At 41.7% G+C, this 27,565-nt stretch overlaps 1 protein-coding gene across 3 annotated transcripts in view; it reads right to left on the reverse strand.

The window, feature by feature from the left end:
* ank2b (ankyrin 2b, neuronal) overlaps nucleotides 1-27,565 on the reverse strand; it is a 170,666-nt gene that overhangs the window by 111,292 nt on the left and 31,809 nt on the right. The window contains exon 1 of one of the 3 annotated variants that reach the window (XM_047385949.1): nucleotides 17,793-18,149. The exons of 1 other annotated variant lie outside the window; for it this stretch is intronic. In XM_047385949.1, the coding sequence (XP_047241905.1) occupies nucleotides 17,793-17,921 (129 nt within the window). In that variant the 5' untranslated portion in view covers nucleotides 17,922-18,149. Of the gene's footprint in view, nucleotides 1-17,792; nucleotides 18,153-27,565 lie in introns of those variants that run through there. One more of the 3 variants, XM_047385948.1, reaches the window with a different exon arrangement.

The raw sequence follows: 27,565 nt of genomic DNA on the forward strand, positions 1-27,565 counted from the left end.
AACAAGTTTTACTTTTCTTCAACATAAAAAGTACTCCTGGATCAGTGCTTCTTTGTTCTTTTTGTGTGCATGCTCTGTCTTCAGAAACTCCCAGTCGGTCGTGGCAGATGGCCGCTCACGCCGAGCCTGGCTTTTGGTCCTGCTGGAGGTTTCTTTCTGTTAAAAGGGAGTTTTCCTCTCCACTGTCGCTACATGCTCATCTAGGAGGAGTGAATGCTGCAAGTCACTGAATCGATGCATTTTGCTGGTTTTCCTTAAAAAGAAAACTTCTGAAGCAACTTAAATAATAATAGGAATTTGACTACATTATTTGATAATTAGTATCAACTGGAATGTATGCATTGACTTGAAATCAATGACTCAACTGAATTGACTTTTTACTGTAAAGTACCTTGAGACGACATGTGTTGTAAATTAGCATTATATAAATAAACTGAACTGAATGAGTTTAAGTCTTTCTACATACTTGCTGAAGTGTTTTCAGTCTCTGAAGACAGAAAGGTCAGGGGTAAGACATAATTCTTTCTGGCATTAACGTTTACTCTATCCTTTTCACTGACTTTTATGTGGCATCGGAATCATCAGCCCTTATGTCAAGGGCTGTTTAATGGCAACAGGCATGCTGATTCGCTAATGCAGATCTGTGTCAAACGTTAGCCCAGGGTGGGCTTGTATTGATCCAGCTAGACTGAGTTAAAATTAAAGTTGCTCAGACCTTTTCATGACAATCGACTGCTTGTGCAAAATTAATGACAAGCTGTTTAATGAGGGGCCTTAGACATGGCTATGTCCTCCTCATCTAGTCACATGTTTAAATTATTCCAGTGTACATGTGTGCTGCTTAGTGTTTGTGACGTCAGGGCGCTAAATGTGCCTATTCTTTGTGGTTCATGATCCACACAATAATTCCACTGTTGAAAATATCAACCAAAGGATTCTCATGAATATGTGCAAAGAAAAAAGAATCTTCTGTCAAGATTTACAGGAAGAACATGACAAAGCAGCTTTCAGTTTTCAGTGAATGAATCAATATAAACTGAGTAAGCAACTGAATGATAATGTGTGTGTGTGTGTGTTTTTGTACTTGTTGCTGAGTGAGAACCATTTTTCGTATTTTTATCGCAAAGTGAGGACATTTTGACAAAGTGAGGACATTTTCCTGGTCCTCACTTTTTCAAATTCCGTTCTTAGGACAGGGGTTAAGTTTAGGACTAGGGTATGAATAGAGTTATTGTTAGGGTCAGGGTTAGGTATTAACTGGCTAGGGTTAGGGTTAGTGTTAGGGTCATGGTTAGGCACTAAAAATCAAGGAAAATGAATGGAAGTCAATGGAAGTAACCGAAAAGTCCTCATAAAGATAGTCAAACACGGATGTGTGTGTGTGTGTGTGTGTGTGTGTGTGTGTGTGTGTGTGTGGCCCTGACAAAGTTGGGCATATAGAATGGATGGATGGATGAAAGGGTGCTAAAAAATTTCTCAGACTGTGAAATGATTAAAATTCAGTTTCCTCTTAGCCAGAACATTGATTTTTAATGCTGACTGAGCTGTCTTTGTTTTCTCCCTCCTGTACCACCAAGACTAATAGAACATAGAAGTCTGAATTGGCGATCCCTTCAAAAGTTGATGCTTGATGACACACCTTTTCATGGACTTTGTAGTGGTAGTTAATTCTGGGATTGGAATCTCACTCCCACATTCAGCTGATGTCTGAGCGAGACTGTCAACACTGCTGTAGCTTGAGGATTTACCGCTCAGGGTCTGCGAATGTAATGACACTGCTCCACTGTGGAAACAAAAACTGTTGTGAGGATAAAAGAAAGTTCCAGGTCTCGAGGTCGAAATGTGCATTTTGGTATAAAAAGGAAAGTAAACTTGACTCTGTTCAGCCAAGCTACACATTACTTCACAGGTTCACTTGCTCACATCATCAGCTTTCTCCAATGTGCTCAACAACTGGTATGGGGGGGCTCTGATATGCTGTTTGGATTTCATTTCATATTTGCAGTGCATGATGGCTGCAAAAATATTACAGATAGTAAATACTTATTCTCAATAAGGTTTTCTTTAATGGAGCCTGAAAACTATAGTGATTAAACCTCTTCTAAACTGGCCCATGTAAGCTAACATTTTTGGCAAAGGTAATCGAACAGGCAGGTTATCAACAAATTATTCTTTAAAAACACCGTGACTGTATTTATTGCACGACTAAGGTTTTACATGACAGTGACAAAAATTAAAATCTTGGTTTAACTGGATCTCAGGGTCCAGTGGACTACTCAAAAAAACGATTTATGCCCCCGGCAGATTTAGGTTTAAAATAATGTTTTCAATTGATCAACATGTTTCTTCTGACTGTCGGTAACATAAATGTTTTAGAGTGATGGTAAGCAGAATGGGCTCTGGCCATTTTGGCACCCTTGGCCAGATTGTGGTTTGGTGCCCTCCCATGCTTCAAGCCCAAAATGTCAGAGGAAAAGTTTAAAGATTTAGCCATTTTATTGGCACAGTAAAAATGGACATTCAAAGCCTCCATGTGTAGACAGGTGTGTTTAATGTGTCTTCAGTGCATCTGTCCAGAACAGATGTAGATTAGATTTACCTGTTGCTGAACAGAACATGCATAACATGCAGCTGCAGCAGATAGGATGGATTAGATGTGTTCAGCATAGCTATTATTTAGTTTAGATTATGGATTTGTTGAATAAATGATGTTGCACATTACTTATTGAGTTCCACAGCAGCTGCAGTATCTACAGCAGCATTATTAGGCCACCAATAATTTAATCTGCAACTATTTTCTGAAGGACATTTTAATTTCTTTCAGTAGCACTTATTATGATGTAAAAGAAACAAATGAAGGAAATTAACTGACAAAAGAAAACTAATCAGAGACTGTCATCTTGTTCACACTTAACAAGTGACTATAAATAATAGTTAAAATAATATTCGGGTAACAAGAGGATGCAAACTATAAATAATAATGGGCCCAATATGGAGTAAAATGATATTTGAGTTTTTTTTATTTTTATGAACTATTAAGTTTATTTTCATCCAGTTATAGTTTTTTCCCTGTGAATAAACCATTTACTTTGGCTGTTCTAACATCAGTTTACAGCTGCTTCAGGTGGAAAACAAAACACTGAAGCTAGCCTCTTTATGGGGCATCGAATTCCCCATAAATAGGTGAAACGGTCCTTTCAGAAGGTACAAATCACATGTCAACCTTAGCTTGTAACAATACAAGAACCAGCCTGTTAACATTATTTTGCTAAACTATAACTTAGTTTAGCAAAATAAAGGTTAGCATTTATTCTCAGGCACTCTTTATTTAAACTTTTCTTTAGATACTTATGTTGGTTCAACTGATTGCGGCACATCTGTAGGTAGGTTCATTTAAGCTCTGTTGTGTTTAATATATAGCCAGACTGAACAGTTCTGACAACTCACAGCCCTTTTCAATTTCATTCACCTTCCCCTGAATGTAATGTCATTAATGTCTTTTCTCATCTCTGAATATCCATCATCTGGCAGAATGTGTGTTTTTACCGGTCAAATGTCACATTTACCTCAGAGGTTACACTTCAAATAACAGTTTGAAGAAGGTTGTTTTCATTCTTTTTTACCCATGAGTTTGCGGACATAGCCCCTCCCCTTCCGTTACATCTAACACGCAAACACACCCAACCCAGTGGTAGGTAATCCACTGAGTGGGGCAGGAACGGACAACACATGACTTTAATCTGTGTGGGGCCATATGGCTCGCTGGCTAAGGGATAAGGGGGAGATGTTAGATACAACCCCTTGGAATGCTTTGTGCGTCTGCTGTAAACGTAAAATGTAATGTGTCTACATGCGAGTTGTCCTGAAATGAAAAAAACAAAAACAAAACAACAAATCTAAAATGAAAAAAGAAAATAACTGTGTTGCTATGGAAACTGTGATTTTGAGAAGCGTTATGCAGAATTTTATATTTGCTTGAAAATAAGATGTGTATAAAATTGCCTTTTCTTTGTGAAACCTTAGCAACACAGACTGATCTGCCTGGTAGAATCACTGAATGCCTCACCATTCCAAAGGAAATGCCAGAAGTTATAATCTGAGAACACCATCTGCAAGATTTCAAATTCAATTCAAAATTCAAACATTCTTATTGGTCAAAAAGAGAGATGTCACTCAAACTATCCAAATGTCTTCACATAGTCCTTATAGATGCTGATGGTGGTGGGCAGGAAGGATCTCCTTTAGTGGTCTGCATTTCAGCAGCTCAGAAGAAGCTGAAGACAACTCTACTGTTTTAATATTATGAAGAGGATGCTCTGGTAGTTCATCATGTTCATTATTTCTTTAAAAATATTTCTTTGTACAATCATTTCAAGAGGCTCCATAGCAATCTCCAGAACAAAGGCAACCTTCTTTATCAGCTTGATGAGCTTTTTCGGGTCACTGTCACCTCCACTTGTTCTCCCATAATGGAAATGGTGTTAGATATATATACATTTTTATGTTGAATTCTACAATAATCGCCTGTGTTTGTTCACATTTAGGACATGATGATTGTACCCACCATGCCACAAAGCAGGTCTTGTACGTGAAGTCTGAGGTGTACAGAGTAAATGCACTGGAGAAATCAAAGAACATGATCCTTACAGTGCTGCCAGCTTTGTCCAGATGACAGTGGGTCTGTTGATGCAACTATATGGTGGAATATGGTGAAATTCAACTCCACAGTAATAAGCAAACTGCAGGAGGTCCTCAAGGGTGCTTGTTTGTTACTTAGATGGGCCAACAATTCTCTCCTAGACTTGTGGTGTGTCAGGACCACAGTTCTATAAATCATCCTTTTCTGGCTGCTTTTGGATGATTGTTCCCTCTAGTGTTAGGTACTGTGCAGCTGCAAAGATTTTGGCTGATTCGCTTTTTTATCTTTTGGAGATTTGCCTTCAGGACTCTTGGACTACGCATAACAATAGTAACATGGTATTTCTGTTTTACAAACAACAGCAGCTGGTTAACACCTCAAAGCTCAAATAATACCTCAACTATAGCCCTAAATGAGAAATAAGTTTAACATTAGGTGCTGTTAATGCAGAGCAGAAGATAGAGAGGACGATGGTTCAAACCATGTCTTCCATTGATCATAATGGGTAATGTGAGATCTTTGGCAAACAAAATGGATGAACACCAAGTGCTACCAAGGACCTAGCCATACTTCTAGGAGTGCAGTTATGTGTTTCACTGAAACATGGCTGCAGGATCATCCTGCAGCCTCAAGCCAAAAGAGCCTTCAGGGAGGGAGACAGTGAATTATTGAAGAGTATACAGAAGCAACTTAAAGTAAAGGTGAAGAAGGAGGATCAGACAGATGGAAGTTTCAACAGAGCAAACAATTGAGCACATTCCTTAATAGGTTCAGTTGAGGAACAATTCCAGCATCCTCTTTTCCTATCCCCAGCTACTAACAACCCATTCTCCTTTGACAAGAATACTCAAAGTCAGCTTTCAGTGATGTGTTTAACAGTAAAATCAAAACACGCATCATGTCTAGACATGACTGCAGTTCATTTAGGCTACAAGAGAGCAATTCTTTGAGCAGTTAACAGGAAGCTGAAAGGAGTACAGCACAGTTCATCTGTTTTATTCTTTTAAGCATTGGACTTTCTCTTTGTATTAGAAAATGATAGCAGGCTTTATAAAGTTTTAGAGTTAAGGTGAGGATCTAAATTCTCCAATGAAAACACACAGACTACAGTTTTAGTAATGATAGCTGCTCTAACCATGCTAATAACTAATATAAGATGCTAAAGACTCAAAAACTCCGGAATATGTCTTGGTTTTAAAAGAATGCTCAAACCCTTGTCTTACTGGAACAATTCGTGAAGTCTCATCTAATTTAAATGATTAATATTGACGTTTGGCAAAAAGGCTATCAAATATTTTGAATGTTGGTTTTATATCTTAATGTGTTGCTGTTCTTGGCTATTATCTATTTTGGCAGGTTAAATTTTTACAAAAACCATCTGGAATAAGCCACAGTATTCTGATCAGATGAATCTTATCATAAAAAAGCTGAATGACAATAGTAGTTGGACAAAAGGGTCAAACATGGGCGTAATGGAAGTTCCACAGCAGTTTCAGTGGCTATATGTCTAGTATGTTTTTTGTCTATTTACAGATAAATAACTTTCTTTATTATAGAAAGACTGCTTCCAGGGTTTTAACTATTTTTTTAGTCTAAACCAATCAATGAATTCAAAGAGAACTGCAAGTGTGTCTCATTGAAATGGAAAGGTAGGGAGTATATAGTTTTTGCTGAAATCAAATTGGTTAATTCTGATTGGCTATAATATCCTTATTAATGCCCTTAATGTCAGAAAAATGCTAACTTTGAAAAAACAGTTTCTTCATATGATGTGGAGATTTATTGCAGGGGTAAATTCTTATTGACACCCTTTGTCTTAATAACAGGTAAATGTGGTGGAAAATTGACAAGTGAAAACTGCCTGAATTTGGTTGAAGGTGTTGTGGTCGAACAAATGGGACAATAAATCCTGTAAGGCTAGGGTAATACAGGGCATTCGACTGTGTCCCTCATTGTGCGCTGTGGGGGGTGCCCCAGGAGTATGGAATCAGGGCCCTTTATTAGGGGCCATCCGGTCTATGTACAAGCGGAGCAGGAGTTCAGTCCGCATTGCAGGCACTAAGTCGGACCTGTTCCCAGTGCATGTTGGACTCCGGCAGGGCTGCCCTTTGTCACCGGTCCTGTTCATAACATTTATGGACAGGATTTCTAGATGCAGTCAAGGGCCGGACGGGGTCTGGTTTGGGGACCAGTGGATTTCGTCTAGTCTTTTTGCAGATTACGTGGTCCTGCTGGCCCCTTCTAGCCAAGACCTATAGCACGCACTGGGGCGATTCGCAGCCAAGTGTGAAGCGGCTGGGATGAAGATCAGCTCCTCCAAGTCCGAGGCCATGGTTCTCGACCAGAAAAGGGTGGCTTGTCCTCTTCAGGTTGGAGGGGAGTTCCTGCCTCAAGTGGAGGAGTTAAAGTATCTCAGGGTCTTGTTCACGAGTGAGGGAAGAATGGAGCGGGAGATCGACAGACGGATCGTTGCGGCGGCCACAGTAATGGGGGCACTGTGCCGGTCCGTTGTGGTGAAGAGAGAGCTGAGCCGAAAAGCGAAGCTCTCAAATTACCAGTCGGTCTACGATCCTACCCTCACCTATGGCCATGAACTTTGGGTCATGACCAAAAGAATGAGATCCCGGATACAAGCGGCTGAAATGAGCTTAGAGATAGGGTGAGGAGCTTGGCCATCCAGGAGGGGCTCGGAGTAGAGCCGCTGCTCCTCTACATTGAGAGGAGCCAGTTGATGTGGCTTGGGCATCTATACCGGATGCCTCCTGGACGCCTTCCTCTGGAGGTGTTCCAGGCACGTCCCAATGGGAGGAGGACCTCGGGACGGCCCAGGACATGCTAGAGGGACTATGTTTCTCGGCTGGCCTCGGAACGCCTTGAGCTCCTTCCGGAGGAGCTGGAGGAGGTGTATGTATTCTCTTCAGCTACATTTTGTGCTCAGGCTTTTATGTCATATCATCAACTTTTCTACCACCATTACATCACAACTTCAGACCACACTTCTATGCAAATTCTCACAGAGCCTTGTTTGTTTGTCCAAACCTTCCAGATACCCAGATGGCCTATAATAATGAGCAGCAATGCTAAGCCACTTACCAATCTGTACCATAAGTACAAATTGTATTTAATTTAGGGTAAGTGGAAGATATCGGATGGGAATCACGAGAAAACACTAAAACTCCAACAGTGATGTCTCTACTCTTCCTCCTAATGCTGCTAAATCGGGTGCTGTTAACTAGTTTGTGTCAATATATGTCCACAGCAGACCCTGGAGCTGTTTACTGCACTGGATCTGCCCCCTGCCCCACCGTCCACACCCCCATAAACAACATTTTTAAAATGGTGATGGGATTGGTATTTTTGTTGAGCTACAGAGCTCCAGAGTGCAACAGCAGCCAGATTATAAATGCTCTAATCCGGGATTTCACCAATCCCAGTTCAGTACCAAACTGTGGTACATGATCAGCATCCATGTACCACTCAATGAGGGGGTTTGCATATATGGGAGGCTGGCTTTAGTGGCAGGTTTCAAGTTGCTTGAAAAATGTACTCTCAGTAAAAAAATGAATTTACTACAAACAAGCTCTTCCATGCAATTTATAAAGAGCCAACTTTTTCAGTAATGTCATATAACTTTTGGCACATGCAAACAAAAACATGTTTTAGAATAATCTCCTAGGAAGACCACAAGATTACATCTACCCAACCAGGAAACAGGTGCAGCTCATTCTGAAGGTATCTGTATGATCTGATTGAATTCACTTCGCAAAGTGCCTTGAGACCACAATTTGTTGTGAACTGGCTGTATATAAATAAAACTGAATTGAATTGAATAAAACTGTCAACATAATCAAAGTTAAATTTTTGGTATAATGTTTGGCCTAGATCCAGGTATAGGTCAGCAGCAAAGAATACAAACATCCCCTGAAATAATCCATGACATTAGAAGAACAAGAGATAGAAAGAGAGGTGCTTGTGGGGGGGGAGGAAGCATAGCCGAGATTAAAATCTACAAATGTCTGTCCATGAAGTCCATCAGCTGTGCATCCAGCTGTGGCCACAGATTAGAGAGACAGAACAGGGGTTTTACCACTGGGACAGCACAATATGGGAATGAAATGGAAGAGGGTGGATAGTTTTGTAGCCCATCCAAACCAGTCCACAGAAAATACAAGGCAGGGCTGATAAAAAATGCAATTTTTGTGCACACTGTTTATTCTAGTCTTTGCAAAGCCATTAGCTTTTTAATACAATTCTAAATAGATTAGTACTGAATGTAAGGCCACAACAGGTGCAACTTTTATCCAGCCTCTCAGGGGGGGAAATAATTCTTCAATCCCCTGCAGATTTTTTGATTCGCTTACAAAACACTGAAATGAACAATCTCTAATTTCATAGTGGTATCATTATAATGTGGTGAGAGACATAATATCAACCAAAACTCCCCCTGAAGAAAACAAAATGATAATAAAAATGTATTTCCATGTCACTAACTGAATTAAATAATGACACTCCAGGAACACATGAAGTAGAATTTGGTGGTAAATCCTTTGTCAGCAAATATGGTTTAACAAAGTAAGGCAGAGCAAAGACGTGAAGACAATAGTTTAACAACAGGTACCATGATGAGTTACACTTGAGCACAATGTTAAGCCCACAGGCCATTTAATCAGAATTATCTGTCAATCTCGGTTCTTTTACTTTTTTTCCTTCTGTCTTTAAAGCTCTCTGGGATAGTTGTTATGTAAAACATCCATTATGAATCACTCATGTATTACTACACCATCAGCCTGTTTCAAGACTCATAAAAATAAAATGCTCCAACTAATGTTTAAGTTAAAGTCCATTTACTGAACAAATAATACACTCAGAGGGTCAAATTGCAATGCACAACAGGCTGCAGAAACAGCACTGAAGAAAAAGCAAATGGATTACTACTGCAACAGGACCCTGTAACAGATTAGTACCACACATTCAATCTGCTGCTATCATTCAATAGTGACAGGAAAAAAAAGAAGGGGTTTGGAAGATTAAAGAGATAAAATATTAAATTATGTAGTTGTTGGATCCATTTCAATTATACTTTTGACTGAGCTTCATAATAGTTCCTTTGTGGGCAATAATTAACTAAGAAGGCATGACACTGGACAGTCAAATAAGTTTGCGACATATCAGCTGGCTCTGTTGTCAAGGTGAATTCCTCTGGCTGAGGTACTTCTGCTAAAAATAAAATAAGAAGAACCAAAACACACAAACTACCTGAACAGAGCAGATGGAGGGGGTCTCAGAAGGAGGGCAAGGACCAAAACACAAAATAGAGTTCAGGCATGTGGAGGCACAGAGTTCAGGGAGACGGCCGTGAAGATGTCCCAGTGAGGCACAGAGTTCAGAAGGACGGCCGGGAGGACGTCCTGGTTAGACACAGAGTTCAAGGACCCAGAGGTGTTGAGATCTTGGCAGCCGGCGACAGTGATGAAGATAAGGACCTATGGGCCAGTGACGAAAGAGCAGGTGCCAGGGCGGCCAACAATGACGAGGTAAAAATAGGTCTGGAAGCCAGCAATGAAGGAGCAGGAAGTCTGGAGGCTGGTGACGATGGGGGAGGTGGTTCGGTGGCCGGCTGTGCGGGTGGTGAATGGGGAACCGACGAAGAATCCGACTTGGAGACTGTTTGTGGGCGAGGCACAGGAACCTTAGAGGTCGGCAGAGGCTGAGAAAGTGCCTTGGAGGTCAGCGGCCGCTGAGTAGGTTCCTTCAAGCTGAAGCTGTAGCGCCCTGGAGGCATGCTGCTGGCGGTGCCGTAGCGCTCAAGAGACATGATGTACAGAAAGATGATGACTGAGTCAGGAGTGTAGATCCCAGTGCAAAAGCAATAGAAGAAACTGTTTTCTGGGATAGTGGAGCTGGGAAAACAGACTCAGTTATTTTTCACTGAAGTTCACTGGAGGGTGCTGCAGGATCAATGGACTATGGTGGAGAATCCAGGCCTTGAGGAAGCAGCGCAGAGACCTGAGACGTGGAGCATGTCTGGAGGCCAGAAACCTGAAGCCAAGTCGGAGATGTCAGGGAAAGTATGAAGATCTTGAGCAGACCCTCCAGAAAAGATGCGGAGGCATTGATCCGAACCTTTGGAGCCGACAGAAGAGCTTTGGTGTGACCCTTCGGGTAAAGATAGGAGGCGCCAGCCGAACCTTTTGGAATAGGGACGGGTGCGTCTCTGTGACGGCGTCGCCTACGGCAGGACAAGGTGGAAACATGAAGTGTTGCAGCTGACTGAATAGAGCCGTCTGGAATCCTAGAGGCTGAAGCGGACGTGTCAGCCTGACTCTCCGAGATCACGCCGAAAACATCACTTAGATCCTCTGAGGTTCAGGCAATGGTGGAGGTGGTTGAAGTGGTGGCTGAGATGGAGATGGCTCCTGGAAAATTTCTTGCCATGCCTGATGGCAGTGTCCTTCTGCTTTGTCCAGTAACTCTTAACCAGGATTATGAGTTTATCACACTCCTCTACTGAAACCACCAGACAAAGATCTAAATCTTAAAGACAGATAATACAGTGGGATCAAAGAATGTAAAGAATTGAGTACTCTAGGTTTCTTATGCCTGCAAACACAACATGTTGTGTTTGATGTCATTTCTTCTTCACTTCAGGGCAATGGACTGTTCATACTGATGTCTGATGGAGGTTACATTAAAATTACACTATGAACATACCCTTAGACCACATTGAGTCTCAATTATTTCAAGGACTATCAGCCAATACTACCAGGCCAGTACCACCATATCTGGGCTGTACACAACAAAGCAGGTTCGACATGAACAAGTTTTGTTTTAAGAGATCCAGTATAACACATCTAATGTTCAAGATCACACTTAAATGGTACTGGGAAGCTAGGTGTCAACTCTGTAACCCAGTGACACTGAATGTGGAGACATGAACACTCATACAGGTTGAAATAAGGTGACTAATCACATTCAAGGGGCAGAAAGGAAAGAAACACAAGGAACAAAAAACTTGCAAATGAGCAAATGAATACATTTATCATTATAGCAACTGTGTTAATAAAACACGCATTTATCTAACAGTTTTGATAATAATTTTACTCTCCCTGTCCAACAGTCCCAACTGTTTTAAATCCTCCTAGCACTAAATGGTCTATGATGAAATACAGGTTTCCAGGTTAGGCAACCCACATAAGTTACCATGGTGACAGACACAGGTAAGAAGTCATCCAGTTCTATAATGCTAAAAATCCCAATTTGAACTTGAGGTTCCCTCGTTTTAATTCTGGTTTGTAGTAAGGGCCCTTATTCAAATTAGATGTTTGTCTCCATCAAAGTTTTACAACTGCCCGTTTATAAAACTAAACTTGTGATATTAGTTGTGTTCAGGATTAATTTGCACAAGCTCTGTAGTCAGTAAGAAGCCAAACAGCTGAGCCCACAGTCCTATATAAAGTCCAACTGAGTCTTTTATTACAAAGCTAATGGAGTTAGCTCAGCTCACTCAAACAGCCAATCTTTAAGCTAGTTTAACAGAGATGGGGCCTGTCTTCATAAATCCACACTGCTCCTTACAGTGCTTTCAAAAATATTTTGTTCTGCTTGATAAGTAACATAATAGATTTTCCATAAGCTAAACTGAATGTCTAACGGAGGTTGTACTAAAAGTCCTGTTAAATGGTGGTCTGCAGTACTGTGAGTACACATACTTACTCATGTTGTTATTGACCATGTGTCTTAAATCATAAATTATTATGTTGGGTCACAAATATGAACCACATCTGATGTGGTGGAGGATGTAGTTAAGACAACTACTAAAAATGAATTCAACTAGCATCTACTTTGGACGGGTGAGCAGGTTACCAGGGGTGTACTGATATATTCGCATGGTTGCTACCCTCATCTCAATGTAATGCTAAAAATATTTTTTCACAAACAGAATAATGGTTTCAATCATTTCAAACCCTGCTTTGAAGAAATGCTGAGTATTCAAATTCAGCTTTCATCTGTCTTAAGTATTTTCAACTTTTACCTACAGAGTATCTGATGTAGTCCAGATTCCTTCATTTGGAAGCTACAAATCAAAATTGTTTTCTAACAAATTGTCTCACAGGGTCCTGATTGGTCTTCCAGCTGTTTCTGAAATGCCCATGTTCATAGTCTTTGCTGTCACTGTTTTCATCTTCACAACCCAAAGTCACAATGACACCACTGAATAGAACTTTAGTTTACATGCTTCACCTTAACCAGCAGTATCACTGAGTTTTAATATTTGGTAGTGTGTTACAAAATGCTCAATTGCTACTTTAAATCCAACATAAACAACAACAATGGCAAAACATGCATTGATGATGCTAAAATGTTCACAAAATGACTACTAATCAATGTTAGAGTTTTGGGTAAAACTTTAGCCTGGATGGTCTTCGCAAATGCTACTTAGCAGACCAATAATAATAAACAATGAAGACTGTTTCCCATGGAAGCAGAGGGAAAGTCTGGCATACAGTCTGAATTTGACCGGAGTTCTATAAGAAGACTTTACAACATCTGGTTAGGAGCCCACACCATAACACCTACTTATACAAGCAGATGGTTTTCATGTCAGCAGGCCTGAAGAAGCATACCATATTCAGTCACATGTAACGTCATCTTCATGATCTCATTGAAAAAGATGATTCAGAAATAGGTCAGCTGATAATTAGAGCATGATGAAGCTGATGATGAAGTACCTACACTAAAAAACACAACAAAGGCGATACAAACAGTGCACCACTGACTGGCTGATTTCTGTGTTCTGAAAGACTTCTTTATATGCTTGGAGACTACTTACAAGTTTATGAATATTTCTGGTATCCTGTTGACATAAACATGAAGAACTTCATCCAGATGGGCTGTCTTTTCCATCTAATAGTGTATAATACACCAATCCTTTAACAGCACAGTTACCTGCTTTTCAACAGGACCTTATAACCAGTTGTAAAACAGTAGTAAAACAGCCGTGTGCAAGTGGTTCTGGTTTAAATCTCTGGATGGAGGTACCTGCTTAGTAATGCAGTAACCAGAATTGATTAATCACCTTTAGGTGGGTACGTGTGCAGAAGGCAAGGTTGGAAGAGGAAAAGAGCACGCCACTAATCTGTCAGGATAATCACCCTTCCAGTTCAGTTAAATTAAAGAGCAATGAACAGCAGAGGGGTCAAATAGACCACTAAAATGATGAAACAGATAAGCTGCAACAAAGATTTTATCTGAACTTTCAAAGGATGTTTATGCCTTTACAGAACACTTGGTAATCAGCTGGAAAAAAAGAAAACAGTATTTATTTGCACAACATGTTCCTGAATAAACTACTTTCCATATCCTGCTAGCATGAATTGACCTGCTTCATGTTGGATTAGAAAGGTTTTGGGCGCGGTGCCTCAGTTCTCGACATTGCCGTCCCAGGTTTGAGTTCCGCCCTAGAGATCTATGCCGCATGTCCTTCCCCTCTCTCCACTAAACTTCCTGTTTGCCTATTTTGGAAAAATAAACAATAAAGGCCACTACTGCCGTGAAAAAGACAAAACAAGAAAGCACAGCATTTGTTTCCTTTACTATGATGGACAGGACCAAACAGGCTATCACTAAGACATGAAGGTTAATAAGTGGAGACAAAAGGAGAACAATGGTTTGTTAATCACGCTACAGCACAAACTCTTATTGTTGAACCTTCAATCGCAGAGAACTAACAGAACAATTCTGCACCCAAAGTGACAAAGGCTTTCCTTTATGTTCTGAGAGAGGCATGGATAGTTAATGTAAAAAGAATATATTCATTCTGTTTAAGAATTTTAACATATTAATAATCAGGTCTTCATGTATAAATGGCACATACCCACAAAAATCCGCTATATGCCATTTTTACGCAACATTTCAAATGTGTCAATAAAGGCCTGAGCGTGGCAAGACCTGAAGCCCCACGGCTATTTAATGGCTGACAAACACATGTTTCTATAGTTACGAGCCACTTAGCTGGGATGCAGGAAAACTACTGATAATGTGAAAACAAATATAGTGTACACACCAGGGGCATATATTAAACAATTCTTACATGTTTGAAGTGACTAGATACTGCAGACTCAATGCTGTTTTGTTAGGATATTGCAAATAGAGCAGTAGTGTTTTAGAGATTGGGAGGATTCTCAAGATGACATCTGGCTCACCAGCCACATTAGATTTCAAAGGGCAGGCAGCTGTGGGCTGCCTGCAGCCATCCACACTGAAGATCTTATGAACATGGGCATTTCAGAAACAGCTGGAAGACCAATCAGGACCCTGTGAGTCAACCCTGAGCACAGCCCAGCCGGATAGGGTGAAAATATTTATGTCACTCAGCTATATCACATTTTCATGCCACTTAGACGAAAATAAAAGATAAGAAAGACCATAAATAAATAAGTGTGGGTTACAGAAAAGTTTGTTTTCCTGAACCAATTGCAGCTAGTGATGGCACACAAGCCGCTATAAAAGCCTGGTACCTATAGAATGATATATGTATGGTAACAGGAAGTATCATATTTGATGCATAAATTCAACTAGGAAGCTGTCTATAGTATTATTACCAGTGAGTGGTTCCAGTGAGTGACTTCCTGCTTTTTGCTAGGTAAACTACAGTTTCAGGGCATTTTACTCAGTCCCTTAGAGGCTCTGGGTTTACTGTAGTTATGTCAATAAACACATGAGTAGGTCTGAAAAGCCTCCACCTAACCTTGTCTTGGTGCACTTCTGCATTCATTTACAATAATTAAGTGTGTGATGTATGTACATGCTATATAACATTTAAGGAAGAGAGTCTGATTTTCCTCAAAAATATAACTTATTGTTGAGTGTACTTCATGTGTGTCTCCAAATCACTTTGTGTGAAGTTCCTGTTTGTGCAAAGAGGACATGTCTAGGCATATTTACATCATTTTCCTTATTTTACAGAGGTGAATCAAGTGAGGAGTGTTGGGGTCATCCATTTTGGGGGGATAGACCAGCTGGGCTGCGCAGTTCGACATGCATAGCTCAACAGACGTCGCAGCTCTGACGTCACCCAGGATTATTAAACCCGTGGAAAATAAACTTTCGTTGCCATTCCCAACGTGTCTCACAGGACGACGCAACAGAGGCGCATATCTGGAGCGACAGAAAGTCTCAGGCAAGTTACTTTTTTCCTCCACACGGCCATTACTGGAAGAGCTTGCAAGCTGGAATTCTGTCTGATACAAGAAGGTCAGAAGATTCATAAACCAATCGAAGACCCCGCCGACACTTTGGCGCAGGTGGAAACCCAGAGAGGTTTTATTTCAAAGGAGACCCCTTGTTGATTCAGTCGACTGCAACGGTTCTTCATATTTTCCCCATTTCTGACGTATGAGACGTTTACCGTTTTTGAATTGATCACGGATGTGTGATTCCTCCCCTGTTCATCTTCAGAACTGACCCAACCTCAACCGGTGGAGAGAAGAAATAAACGTCAAAGTAATTTTGTTCTTTTGTTTTATTTATTAAATTGGATAGGTGCATTTAGAGGTCTGGACAGGATGAGGCATAGTTAAGGTGATTTAGAATCACCAGTAGTTAATCCAAGGTATCAACTTGTTGCATGCAATACTGATTGAAGTGTTTTATGTTGAGCTGTTTTGATCGCGGATGCGATCAGCAAGGCGCGTGTGTTTTGTCCTGCTGATCCCATATCAGTCAGGAGTTAGACGTTGAACTTTAAAATTTTTCTATTCAAAGCAACTGCGGTCTGGGCCTCGTGGCCTGACCACTCCTTTGTTCCAGTTTTATTACTGGAGTTTTTCCAATGAGTTCCCGCCTCAGAGTTTTATGACCCTTTGTTCGAGATTTGGGGCGATCAGCTGGTTGTGGCTAAGGGCACAGCCCACCGTTTACCAGCTGATAGCCACAATCGAGACATCAGCACACCAGGAGGGCTTTTCTTTCCAAGTTAACCCAAATTGCACATTTTGTCCATAAAACTGCTTTATGTTAACTGCTAATTTTCTTTTATTATTGTTGTTAGGTAGTCATTTTTATCCCCTTTGTGTAGAATAGTGCTTGTCAGTTAGGTGAAGGTTTTTGGACCGGAGCGGTAATTATAAAAGTCCTTTAAATGATTTGACAATGGAAATACAGACTACCTTATCTTTATTCAATTTTACTGGTTCCTATTCAACAATGTTGTTCCTCCATGTTGACTGTTCTACTCAATCAGATGTTAACACAAAGCAGACTCTACTGTTTTTCCTTTTATAAAACAAGCTTAGTTTAGATTATATTTCCTTTGTGCTGTCAAAAATGCAATAATGCAAAGACTATCCTGCATTAAATGCATTAAATATTTAATAAATGGAGACCCTGCTTTAAAATGACATATGTTAGAGGTGCAACTCTACCAATGAAAGCACAGCAGAGAACTGGTTCTGTGTTGAATAATAATGCACCTAAAACCTTACCGCATTAATACACCTACAGATGAATGGGGCTTTATATTGAAATTCGTTATGATTGAGAACAGTTAGAGACAGGTGGTGTAAGGAGAGAACAATGCCATCTGAAACCGATCGATGACCAGAACAGAGGTGATACATAACACTCTGTCAAGTACATCAGAGTAGAATAGAGAGTGCGGTGTGAAAAGGATTGAAAATTATTCACACTATCAGTATCAGGGATCAAGCAGACTGCAATCAGCTCTTTTTACCCAACTAGAATGTAAGCTGGCAGTGATCTTAGTTATATGAGGTTGTATGGCTGGGAAATGTTTCTGACCACAGAACAAATTTGATGCATCTGGATCTTGTTTTCTTTCCTAAGAAGTAGGCTCTTCAGCATGTTCAGGTTTATATCCCCAATGATCTCACTCATTCCCATGTGTTCCCACTTCTACCTCGATGATCACAGAACAATGAGGATGGAAATGGAAATTTCCAGTCAGAATATACACAATATTACAAAAACACATGAGGTTCTTTATATTAGACACTTTTGAAGATTCCTTTGGTTTCAATGGGTGAGGTGGTGTTTGATGATGATGAGGTGGAAAGGTGACTGGAGACTGGAACTAATAACCAGAAAAACACTGGTCCGTAAGAGTGGGCAGGGATGGATGGGTCTTATGCACTACCTTCCGCTTGCGTTCAGCCCGTTCCCGGGAACGGCGCCTCCTCTCTCTAGCTTTCTCCAGAGCTTTCAGATCCGGAGGCTGGTCCATCTCAGACCTGGCCTTCTTAAGTTGAGCTGCAGCATGAGCCATGGTCTCTCACTGTTCCCACACAGATAAGAGCTTTAGATCAATTTCAGAAGTCTTCTCAGAAACCTTGCCTGTATAGCTCCGAAGGCCAGTCAGTCCACAGATACCACCCCGAACTCAACAGTGCAATTTCCAAGGACAAACTGTCCCGCTTGGTCCTGTAACCCAGCAGATCTCCTCACCCAGACACGGCGTGAGTATCTGTTGAAAGCCTCCCTCCCTGCTGCCTGGGCAACCGCATCTGAGAAAGAACAGTGCGGGTCTGGCAAACATAACCGAGAGGTAAGCTGAACAGCCAATTGGGAAGCTGGGAAGAAATAGAAAAGCAGGGGAGAGCTCCACCCCTCCTTCCCAGCCCAGGCTGCAGAGGTAGGAGCAGATGCTATGGAAACATGGGAAGTCCCTGATTTACTTTTTAAATACACTAACTCCCCTGTGATCTCCGATCAGGCACGAGTCAGGGCTCTATGAAAAATGATAGGGAAATTGTTGAGGGAGGAGCCAGAGGAAACAATGTGTGGGAGGAGGCAGAGGACATGGAAGCATCAGCATGTTTCCTTTAGAAAAATAGGTAGGGAGGTACCACTCTGACAGAAATCAGAGGGGATCAGATGAGCTATGTTGTTTCTGAGATCTCTAACACACAGCTCCCCTGTTACAGAGTCTGTTCATGGTACAGTCTGCTTGCGTTCTCTGGCTCTGGAGATTTCACAGCTCCAGAGCAAACACACAGAAACATACATGAATCAGATTTATCTAAAAGAATGTGCATACAGCTTTGTGGATGTTAAGAAAAGTACATATATGTAAACATGCAAAAGGCATGCATGTTTTTCACATCATAGACTCATCAGGCAGTCCCTGTCCATGGTGCTGAAACCAAAAATTGCAAATGGTAGCTCATGTTATACAGGTTTCTGATCATCTATACAACTTCACATTAGCCTGCAGTATTATTTTTATTATAGCTACCATTATTATAACATTAGTATTATACCACTGGTACTAAAACAGCTTCTAAGTGTAACTGTACGAAGTCCTTGACGTTATGTGAAGTCATCTACTGCAGTTTTCTTGATGGCACCACCCCTGTTAATTTTTAATTGCATGCTGCCACCTAATGGTCTAAGCAGAATTTACAGTTCTGAAGCTTTTAAAACAAGCAGCTTCATCAGAGAAGAAGTACTGGAGTTGCTTCACATAATTATGCTCCATTCACAATAATCATTAATACACATTAATGCCGACTTACTTAACTTTTATGTAAATCTTTGACTGTGACTCCTAACCTATCTGGAGAAGGACAACACCAACATCAGGATGATGTTTATGGACTTCAGTGTTCCCTTTAATGTCGTCATTCCCCATAAATTGGCTAATAAACTGAGCAACCTGGGCCTGGGGAGTTCACTGTGTAGGTGGACTCTGGATTTTCTCAGGAATAGACTACAGATCATTCGAATGGGTAAGCAAACATCATCAACCCTCACCCCAAACACAGGAACACCCCAGGGGTGCTTCCACAGCCCTATGCTCTATTCAATACTCACTCCAGACTGTTCCCCCATTCACTCCACCAACACCAAGTCAAGTTTTCTGATGACAAGTTGTATGTCTATTTTAAAGCATGTTCATATTCCTTACCAGCTGCTCAGGAACTTCTACAGGTCAGTGATAGAGAGCCCCGGGGTGTATTGCTATACTATGTGGAAAAACCTGGAGCAGGTGGTGAGGGCAGCACAACATCTTATTGGATCACAGCTCCCCTCTGACAGACATTTTAACACCTGAAGACTCCAGAAGAAAGCCAGGGCCATTGCAATGGATTCCACTTATCCTGGAAACATTCTGTTTTCTCCACTTCCATCTGGAAACAGGTTCAGGACTTTATAAAACCAAAACCAACAGTTTTCATTCCTGAGTAGTCCAGCCAATCACCCTACCACATGAAGACACCTTATGTACAGAATGTAGTAAATATCCTGAGGGCTGCTAACCTGTATTATCTATTGTATTGTTTTTTTTTGTTTGTTTTTTTTTTGTATATGTATTTGTGTGATATTCCTACTGCCAAATGAGAGCTCCTAAGCTCTTTTTAATTGTGTGAAAGAAATGACAATAAAATTCTATTCTACTTTATACTTTTTAAGAAAAGCCAAACGACCCTTCCCCCAGAGACACACTGCAGCTCCTTATTGGGATCTCAAGGCTTTCCCACAATGGAAGGGAGTGCTTTTTGCCTTTTAGCTCAGCTTGTTCTTCACCAAAACAAACAGAAAAAGTAACTATCTATCTCATCCCCCACTCCATCCTGCTTTCAAGGAGAACAAAATACTATATATTTTCCATGGAAACACCTGAGAGAAGGATTCCCCATAAGAAAAAGTAAATTTGACACAGGCGCCCCATACCCTGCAGCCCCTTCCACAGAATGGGTTGGGGGATACGGTGAGACACCTTTTCCAGATCCACAAAAACTTGTGGACTGGAGAAAGAAACTCCCATGAACCCCTTAGCCACTCCATGAAGGTAAAGATTTGGTACTCTCTGTCCAAACTCTGTGCAGAAAGACCCTGGCAGGGATTCAAACCCAGGACCTTCAGCATTGCTGCAGGGTCAACTGTGCTAGAAGTAGTTCATCTGAGAACAAATATTTTCACAGGTTTTGAGAGTTTTTGACTACACTTTCCATCCTCAGTGTGTTGCAACTCCAAAATTAAGCCTGTAGGTGTGGATTAACATACAGCATACAGTATGCCTGGGGCCAACTGCCCGGTCACTAATCTTAATCTATAGTATCTCAAACAGAGAGGAAGAAGTCTCTGGCTCTTACCAATAATCTATTGAGACCCTCAGAGTGATTAAAGGACCCCCTGCTGGTTCTGTCTCATAAATAAACCCCAACATGACAACAATCATACAGACCCTGACAGAGCTGGAAGTGCTGAGTTTTTTAGGCCACGTAACATGGCTGGAGGAAAGCATGGCAATAGTTATCATTTTGTGAAATAGTTAGCAACTAAGCGTCAACTGGGCCATTTTAGTCACAGTTTCTGGACTGAACTGGTTTTATGCTTGTGTTTGGCTTTTATTTGATGGTCTGAATAAAGGTAATTTGTTTATTAAAGAATTAGAATTTCTAAATGTCTGCAGTTACGATGTGTATGAGGATAAACAGATGAAGAGAAGCAGCATGAGTCTGTTCAATGACCAAGGGCGGACTGACCCTGAGGATGTTTGGTTGACTCAATCAGAACACTCTCTCACACACACACACACACACACACACACACACACACACACACACACACACACACACACAATTACTACTCAGCTGTAGATGTGCTTATCCAAGTCTTTCAGTCGATATTGCAGTGAGGAGCAGATGCAGCTGCATTCCACAGCAGGACCAAAGCAGCCAACAAACAAGCACTCTGAACATCTTTCTCCATCCACGTGAACTTTCCTGGAAGTGATTCTGACCTATCTTTGCCAACAGATATAGAGCTAGATCGAATTTAACATGCATGTTTTCAAGTTGACTTCTACAGTACAGCTTTCCCCCTTGGCGCTTGGCTTATGATCCTCTTCGATTTGCCGGGCCCGCTGTGGGCCATAGGGACTTCAGTGGGCTGTGGTGAGCACACCTCTGTCTTGACCTCCCAGGGACTAGCTCACCAGGAGCGATGGTATTGTCCTTCCCTACCATGGTCCAGCTGCTGGCTGGTGCCGACCAGATGTGTTGGGGCCTCTGGGGGGGTTCTCCCCTGCTTGGTGCTGGGCAGCAGGGGAAACTGGGTCCCAGGCCTGGCCCAAGTGGTGGTAGGTGGTTGTTTGGCTGGGTCGGGGGGGGGCTCAGGGCCCCGTGCCTCATCCTGTCCCTTTTTTGCCTGGGGGTTGCTGCTGCGCTTCAATGACAACCTATCTCTTTGCTGGCCGTATGGCTGACCTGGGGTGATGCCTTGTGTCGGTCTACCTGGGGCTGCTGCAGCCTTCAGGAGCCGAGTCCACCTATCGTATGCAGCTATTGGATGCTGTGTGCTGCAGGAATTCTACTGTTCTCATCACTCTTACAACTGTCCAACTCCAGGTGACAAACTCACTCACATACACCCATTCAACACAAACACACTTGTTTCTACACATATGCTCACTTTCCCGCACGCACACAGACACAGCAACACACAAATAATCCCCAATAGTTAAATGTGAAATACAGGTTACTCTTACATCCAGCCTACTTTGATGCTGGATCCAGTTGATTTAATAAAGTTAAAAGCAATTAAAATTCTCTCTTGATATATCATGTTTATAGAGCAAATCTGCCCTGCCACATGTAGGCAATCAGCTTCTATGTATGGTATGCCTGAAATGCCACAAAATGACATATCAATGTCTTCATATGAAATATGCTGCTGGATTACAATGCTTTTTACAGATGCAAGTGTAGTAACAATCTTGTGCTGATAGGTACACATACAGCATGTTTTTCATTTGTGCAGACATGTGAGAGATGCATTAAGTTCAGTTAGATTTTAGTCAAAGATTGGCTTGTTAGCCTTCAAAGAAAATTTGTATCACCGGATTTTATTCATTTATTTTCTATTTTATTCTATGGACTCACATGTGTTCACAATAAAGTTAACTAACTAAGTAACTAAGTTATTGCTTCAGACTGGGATGAGATAAGATAAGATATTCAGATTGATAAGACTGAAATTGAAGGTTTCTCTATATTTTTTCATATTAATAGTGGAATTTAAGATCCAGTCCAAATTGAACTCTTGAGTTTAACATCAACCCTCAACAAAAGTTCTATGTTGTCTTCTTCCTGTCAGTTTCTCTTTCTGAAATGTTTCAGACTTGACTCGCCTCTTTTCAGGGATTTCTTAAAACTAACCGCACAAAAATACACTTTTATATTGATGTATTGGATTTATTCCAAGGCATTTGCAAAAGAACCAAAAACGAAAGTAGGATGTTGCTGTTCTACTTTATGTATTAGAGCCAACAAAAATAAAACAAGTAGACAAATTGTAAGCTATTGGTTTTTTTCTGCCTCTTCACAGTGTTCACACCTCCTCCAGCTACAGATGCTTCAGGAAACAAAAGCATCCTTCCAGCCTTACTGGTAGGCGACTGGTTTAATGGAAATAGCTGTCCTTGTGGGGGTTGGTGGGCTATCTCCAGAGTGTAGAACAGACATTGAGGAGCAAATTTGTGGCCACCTTCAAGCTTCTTCAACAACAGCAAAACACCATCATAAACAAATGTAATAAAATCTTCGTGTCTCTGAGAGAATCTGATAATCCCAAGCATATGTTATGCCTTATAGGTTATCATTCCTATTGGTGTGTGATGCATTCAAACCTGAAATGCACAAGGTAACCTAGTCTGCCGGGGGTTGGGGGCTGTATAAATATGTATTTTACATGCATCTTTTGGTGTTTTGTCCCTGCTCTGGGGGGATGGTTGTTAATTCATTAACATTTAAATCCAATGCTGTGGAGACTGAGCTGTATCATTTTACTAATACAGATAGCAGCTGCAACAACAATGTTATTAGACTCTTTACATGTTCAGGTCTCTCTCAGCTGGCTGATGAACCCCAAGAGGCCAATGCAGATTAATCTGGCCAGGAATCATATTACAGATGCAAGTGCAGTAACATTCTTAATGCGTCTCCACTTTTATGACACAACAATCCCTACTTGTACAATTTTAATTATTGACAATGATTAAGGTGATACCATTGGGAGTGGCCTCAAGATCATGACAATCCTTTTCCGTTACTGTTACAATGATGTTAAACCATAAAACTCAAGTCCTAAAAACTGTTTATTTCAGCTTCAAACATTAAGATACAGATTAGACCGGTGATGTTAAAACCTTTTTGTCACATGGGCCAAAATCAATGTAGTCAAAAGTTAAATAAAAGTAAAAAAAAAACTAAACTAAAATCACAAAAAATTATATTGCAAACCTTTATTATATACTGCTCAAAAATATAAAGGGAACACTCAAACAACACAATATAACTCCAAGTAAATCACACTTCTGTGAAATCAAACTGTCCATTTAGGAAGCAACACTGATTGACAATCAGTTTCACATCCTGTTGTTCAAATGAAATAGACAACAGGGGGAAATCTTTGGCGATTAGCAAGACACACTCAAAGGAGTGGTTCTGCAGGTGGGGACCACAGACCACTTCTCAGTACCGATGCTTTCTGGCTGATGTTTTGGTCACTTTTGAATGTTGGTGGTGCTTTCACTCTCGTGGTAGCATGAGACGGACTCTACAACCCACACAAGTGGCTCAGGTAGTGCAGCTCATCCAGGATGGCGCATCAATGCGAGCTGTGGCAAGAAGGTTTGCTGTGTCTGTCAGCGTAGTGTTCAGGGCCTGGATGCACTACTAGGAGACAGGCCAGTACACCAGGAGACGTGGATGCAGAATGTGTCTGCACAAACGGTTAGAAACTGACTCCATGAGGATGGTATGAGGGCCCGACGTCCACAAATGGGGGTTGTGCTCACAGCCCAACACCGTGCAGGATGCTTGGTATTTGCCAGAGAACACCAGGATTGGCAAATTCGACATTGGTGCTCTGTGCTCTTCACAGATGAAAGCAGGTTCACACTGAGAACATGTGACAGACGTGACAGAGTCTGGAGACACCGTGGAGAGTGATCTGCTGCCTGCAACATCCTTCAGCATGACCAGTTTGGCAGTGGGTCAGTAATGGTGTGGGGTGGCATTTCTTTGGAGGGCTGCACGGCCCTCCATGTGCTCGCCAGAGGTAGCCTGACTGCCATTAGGTACCGAGATGAGAACCTCAGACCCCTTGTGAGACCATATGCTGGTGCGGTTGGCCCTGGGTTCCTCCTAATGCAGGACAATGCTAGACCTCATGTGGCTGGAGTGTGTCAGCAGTTCCTGTAAGATGAAGACATTGAAGCTATGGACTGGCCCGCCCATTCCCCAGACCTGAATCCTATTGAGCACATCTGGGACATCATGTCTCGCTCCATCCACCAACGTCATGTTACTGTTGTTACATACACTGTTGCCTTGCAGCAAGAAGGTTCTGGGTTCGATTCCCAGCCTGGGGTCTTTCTGCATGGGGTTTGCATGTTCTCCCCGTGCATGCGTGGGTTCTCACCGGGTACGTCCCCCGCGACCCACTATGGAATAAGTGGTAGAGACTAACACAACACAACACAACAGACAGACAGACAGGGGTTGGACAATGAAACTGAAACACCTGTCATTTTAGTGTGGGAGGTTTCATGGCTAAATTGGACCAGCCTGGTAGCCAGTCTTCATTGATTGCACATTGCACCAGTAAGAGCAGAGTGTGAAGGTTCAATTAGCAGGGTAAGAGCACAGTTTTGCTCAAAATATTGAAATGCACACAACATTATGGGTGACATATCAGAGTTCAAAAGAGGACAAATTGTTGGTGCACGTCTTGCTGGCGCATCTGTGACTAAGACAGCAAGTCTTTGTGATGTATCAAGAGCCACGGTATCCAGGGTAATGTCAGCATACCACCAAGAAGGACGAACCACATCCAACAGGATTAACTGTGGAAGCAAGAGGAAGCTGTCTGAAAGGGATGTTCGGGTGCTAACCCGGATTGTATCCAAAAAACATAAAGCCACAGCTGCGCATATCAGCAGAATTAAATGTGCACCTCAACTCTCCTGTTTCCACCAGAACTGTCCCTCGGGAGCTCCACAGGGTCAATATACACGGCCGGGCTGCTATAGCCAAACCTTTGGTCACTCATGCCAATGCCAAACGTCGGTTTCATTGGTGCAAGGAGCGCAAATCTTAGGCTGTGGACAATGTGAAACATGTATTGTTCTCTGATGGTCCACCTTTACTGTTTTCCCCACATCCGGGAGAGTTATGGTGTGGAGAAGCCCCAAAGAAGCGTACCACCCAGACTGTTGCATGCCCAGAGTGAAGGATGGCGGTGGATCAGTGTTGGTTTGGGCTGCCATATCATGGCATTCCCTTGGCCCAATACTTGTGCTAGATGGGTGCATCACTGCCAAGGACTACCGAACCATTTTTGAGGACCATGTGCATCTAATGGTTCAAACATTGTCTCCTGAAGGCGGTGCCGTGTATCAGGATGACAATGCACCAATTCACACAGCAAGACTGGTGAAAGATTGGTTTGATGAACATGAAAGTGAAGTTGAACATCTCCCATGGCCTGCACAGTCACCAGATCTAAATATTATTGAGCCACTTTGGGGTGTTTTGGAGGAGCGTGTCAGGAAACATTTTCCTCCACCAGTATCACGTAGTGACCTGGCCACTATCCTGCCAGAAGAATGGCTTAAAATCCCTCTGACCACTGTGCAGGACTTGTATATGTCATTCCCAAGACAAATTGATGCTGTATTGGCCGCAAAAGAAGGCCCTACACCATACTAATAAATTATTGTGGTCTAAAACCAGGTGTTTCAGTTTCATTGTCCAACCCCTGTACATGACCAATGATAAACTAAGCATTCAATATTTTATTTAACCAAATAAAGAAGATTGATATTTTGCAGGAAAGAGATCCAAAACATAAAAACGGAACACATTCTGTCTATGTTTAGCCTTAAGAACATGTCTTTGGTCACGTTTTGTTTCAAAAAGCTTGTCGTATTTATCTAAGTTTAATCCATTAATTTAAAGCATGTGGTCCTGTTTACAATGAAAGCTCTGTTATAAAAAGACAAATATTTTGTGTTGTACCTAATATTTTCCATTGCAAGAAGATTTTAATCAACCACTTGTGCTGGAGGGCCAAATTTGTTTCATGGTGAAATAAGGTCCACAAATGCTGTTGCCCCTATCTGATGGATTGGAAAGCTAGATTCCCCCGTGCTGCACTTTGGACACCTCTGGATTAGACCATCTATAAAGCAAAACATTCCAGCAGGCAAAATATTCCACCTCTATTTAACACAAAGATTGCTCTCCATCCCCCATTGCCTAGCACCCAGTTGTGGGGTGTTGCCAGTGGCGACAGAAGGGCTGAGAAGAGACTCTCTGCTGTATAACCTGGTCCCATGGCTTTCATTAGCACAGCCTCTCCGCATCTAATGAGCACTGATGGTGTGCGTGTGTGTGTGTGTGTGTGTGTGTGTGTGTGTGTGTGTGTGTTTGTGAGGCAGAGGGCACTTCTGCCATAAATCTCATCATCTTTGAATCAGGTGTCATGAAAAAAACAATCCACCATCCTCATCTTGTTTGACTGTGGACACAAAAGGCCGATGGAACATCACACACAGGAGAAACGTAGGTGCAGCAAGAACAATCGACTCACCCCCCCATACCAAATGAGCTATCCCAGATTCCCCTGAGGTTGTGATGACATCATCCACTACAGGTCTACTTTCTGCTTCAAGCATTATTTATTTTTGCACTTCTTTAACATTTCCCACATAAATAGACAAACACACACATACACACAAATTTCTTCACATAGCTATTAAAGTCTGCCCCTCAGTGGACAGTTTCTAGAAAACAATGCAGAGACTTCATAAATCTCTTAGTAAAATCTGGACATATGATTAAAAGGACTGGTCTGTTGATGTAGAGATACTGAAGATCTGACAGGTCATTTCTGAGTTAC

This window comes from Girardinichthys multiradiatus, chromosome 14, assembly GCF_021462225.1.
Source record: "Girardinichthys multiradiatus isolate DD_20200921_A chromosome 14, DD_fGirMul_XY1, whole genome shotgun sequence".
Classification (NCBI taxonomy): Eukaryota; Metazoa; Chordata; class Actinopteri; order Cyprinodontiformes; family Goodeidae; genus Girardinichthys; species Girardinichthys multiradiatus.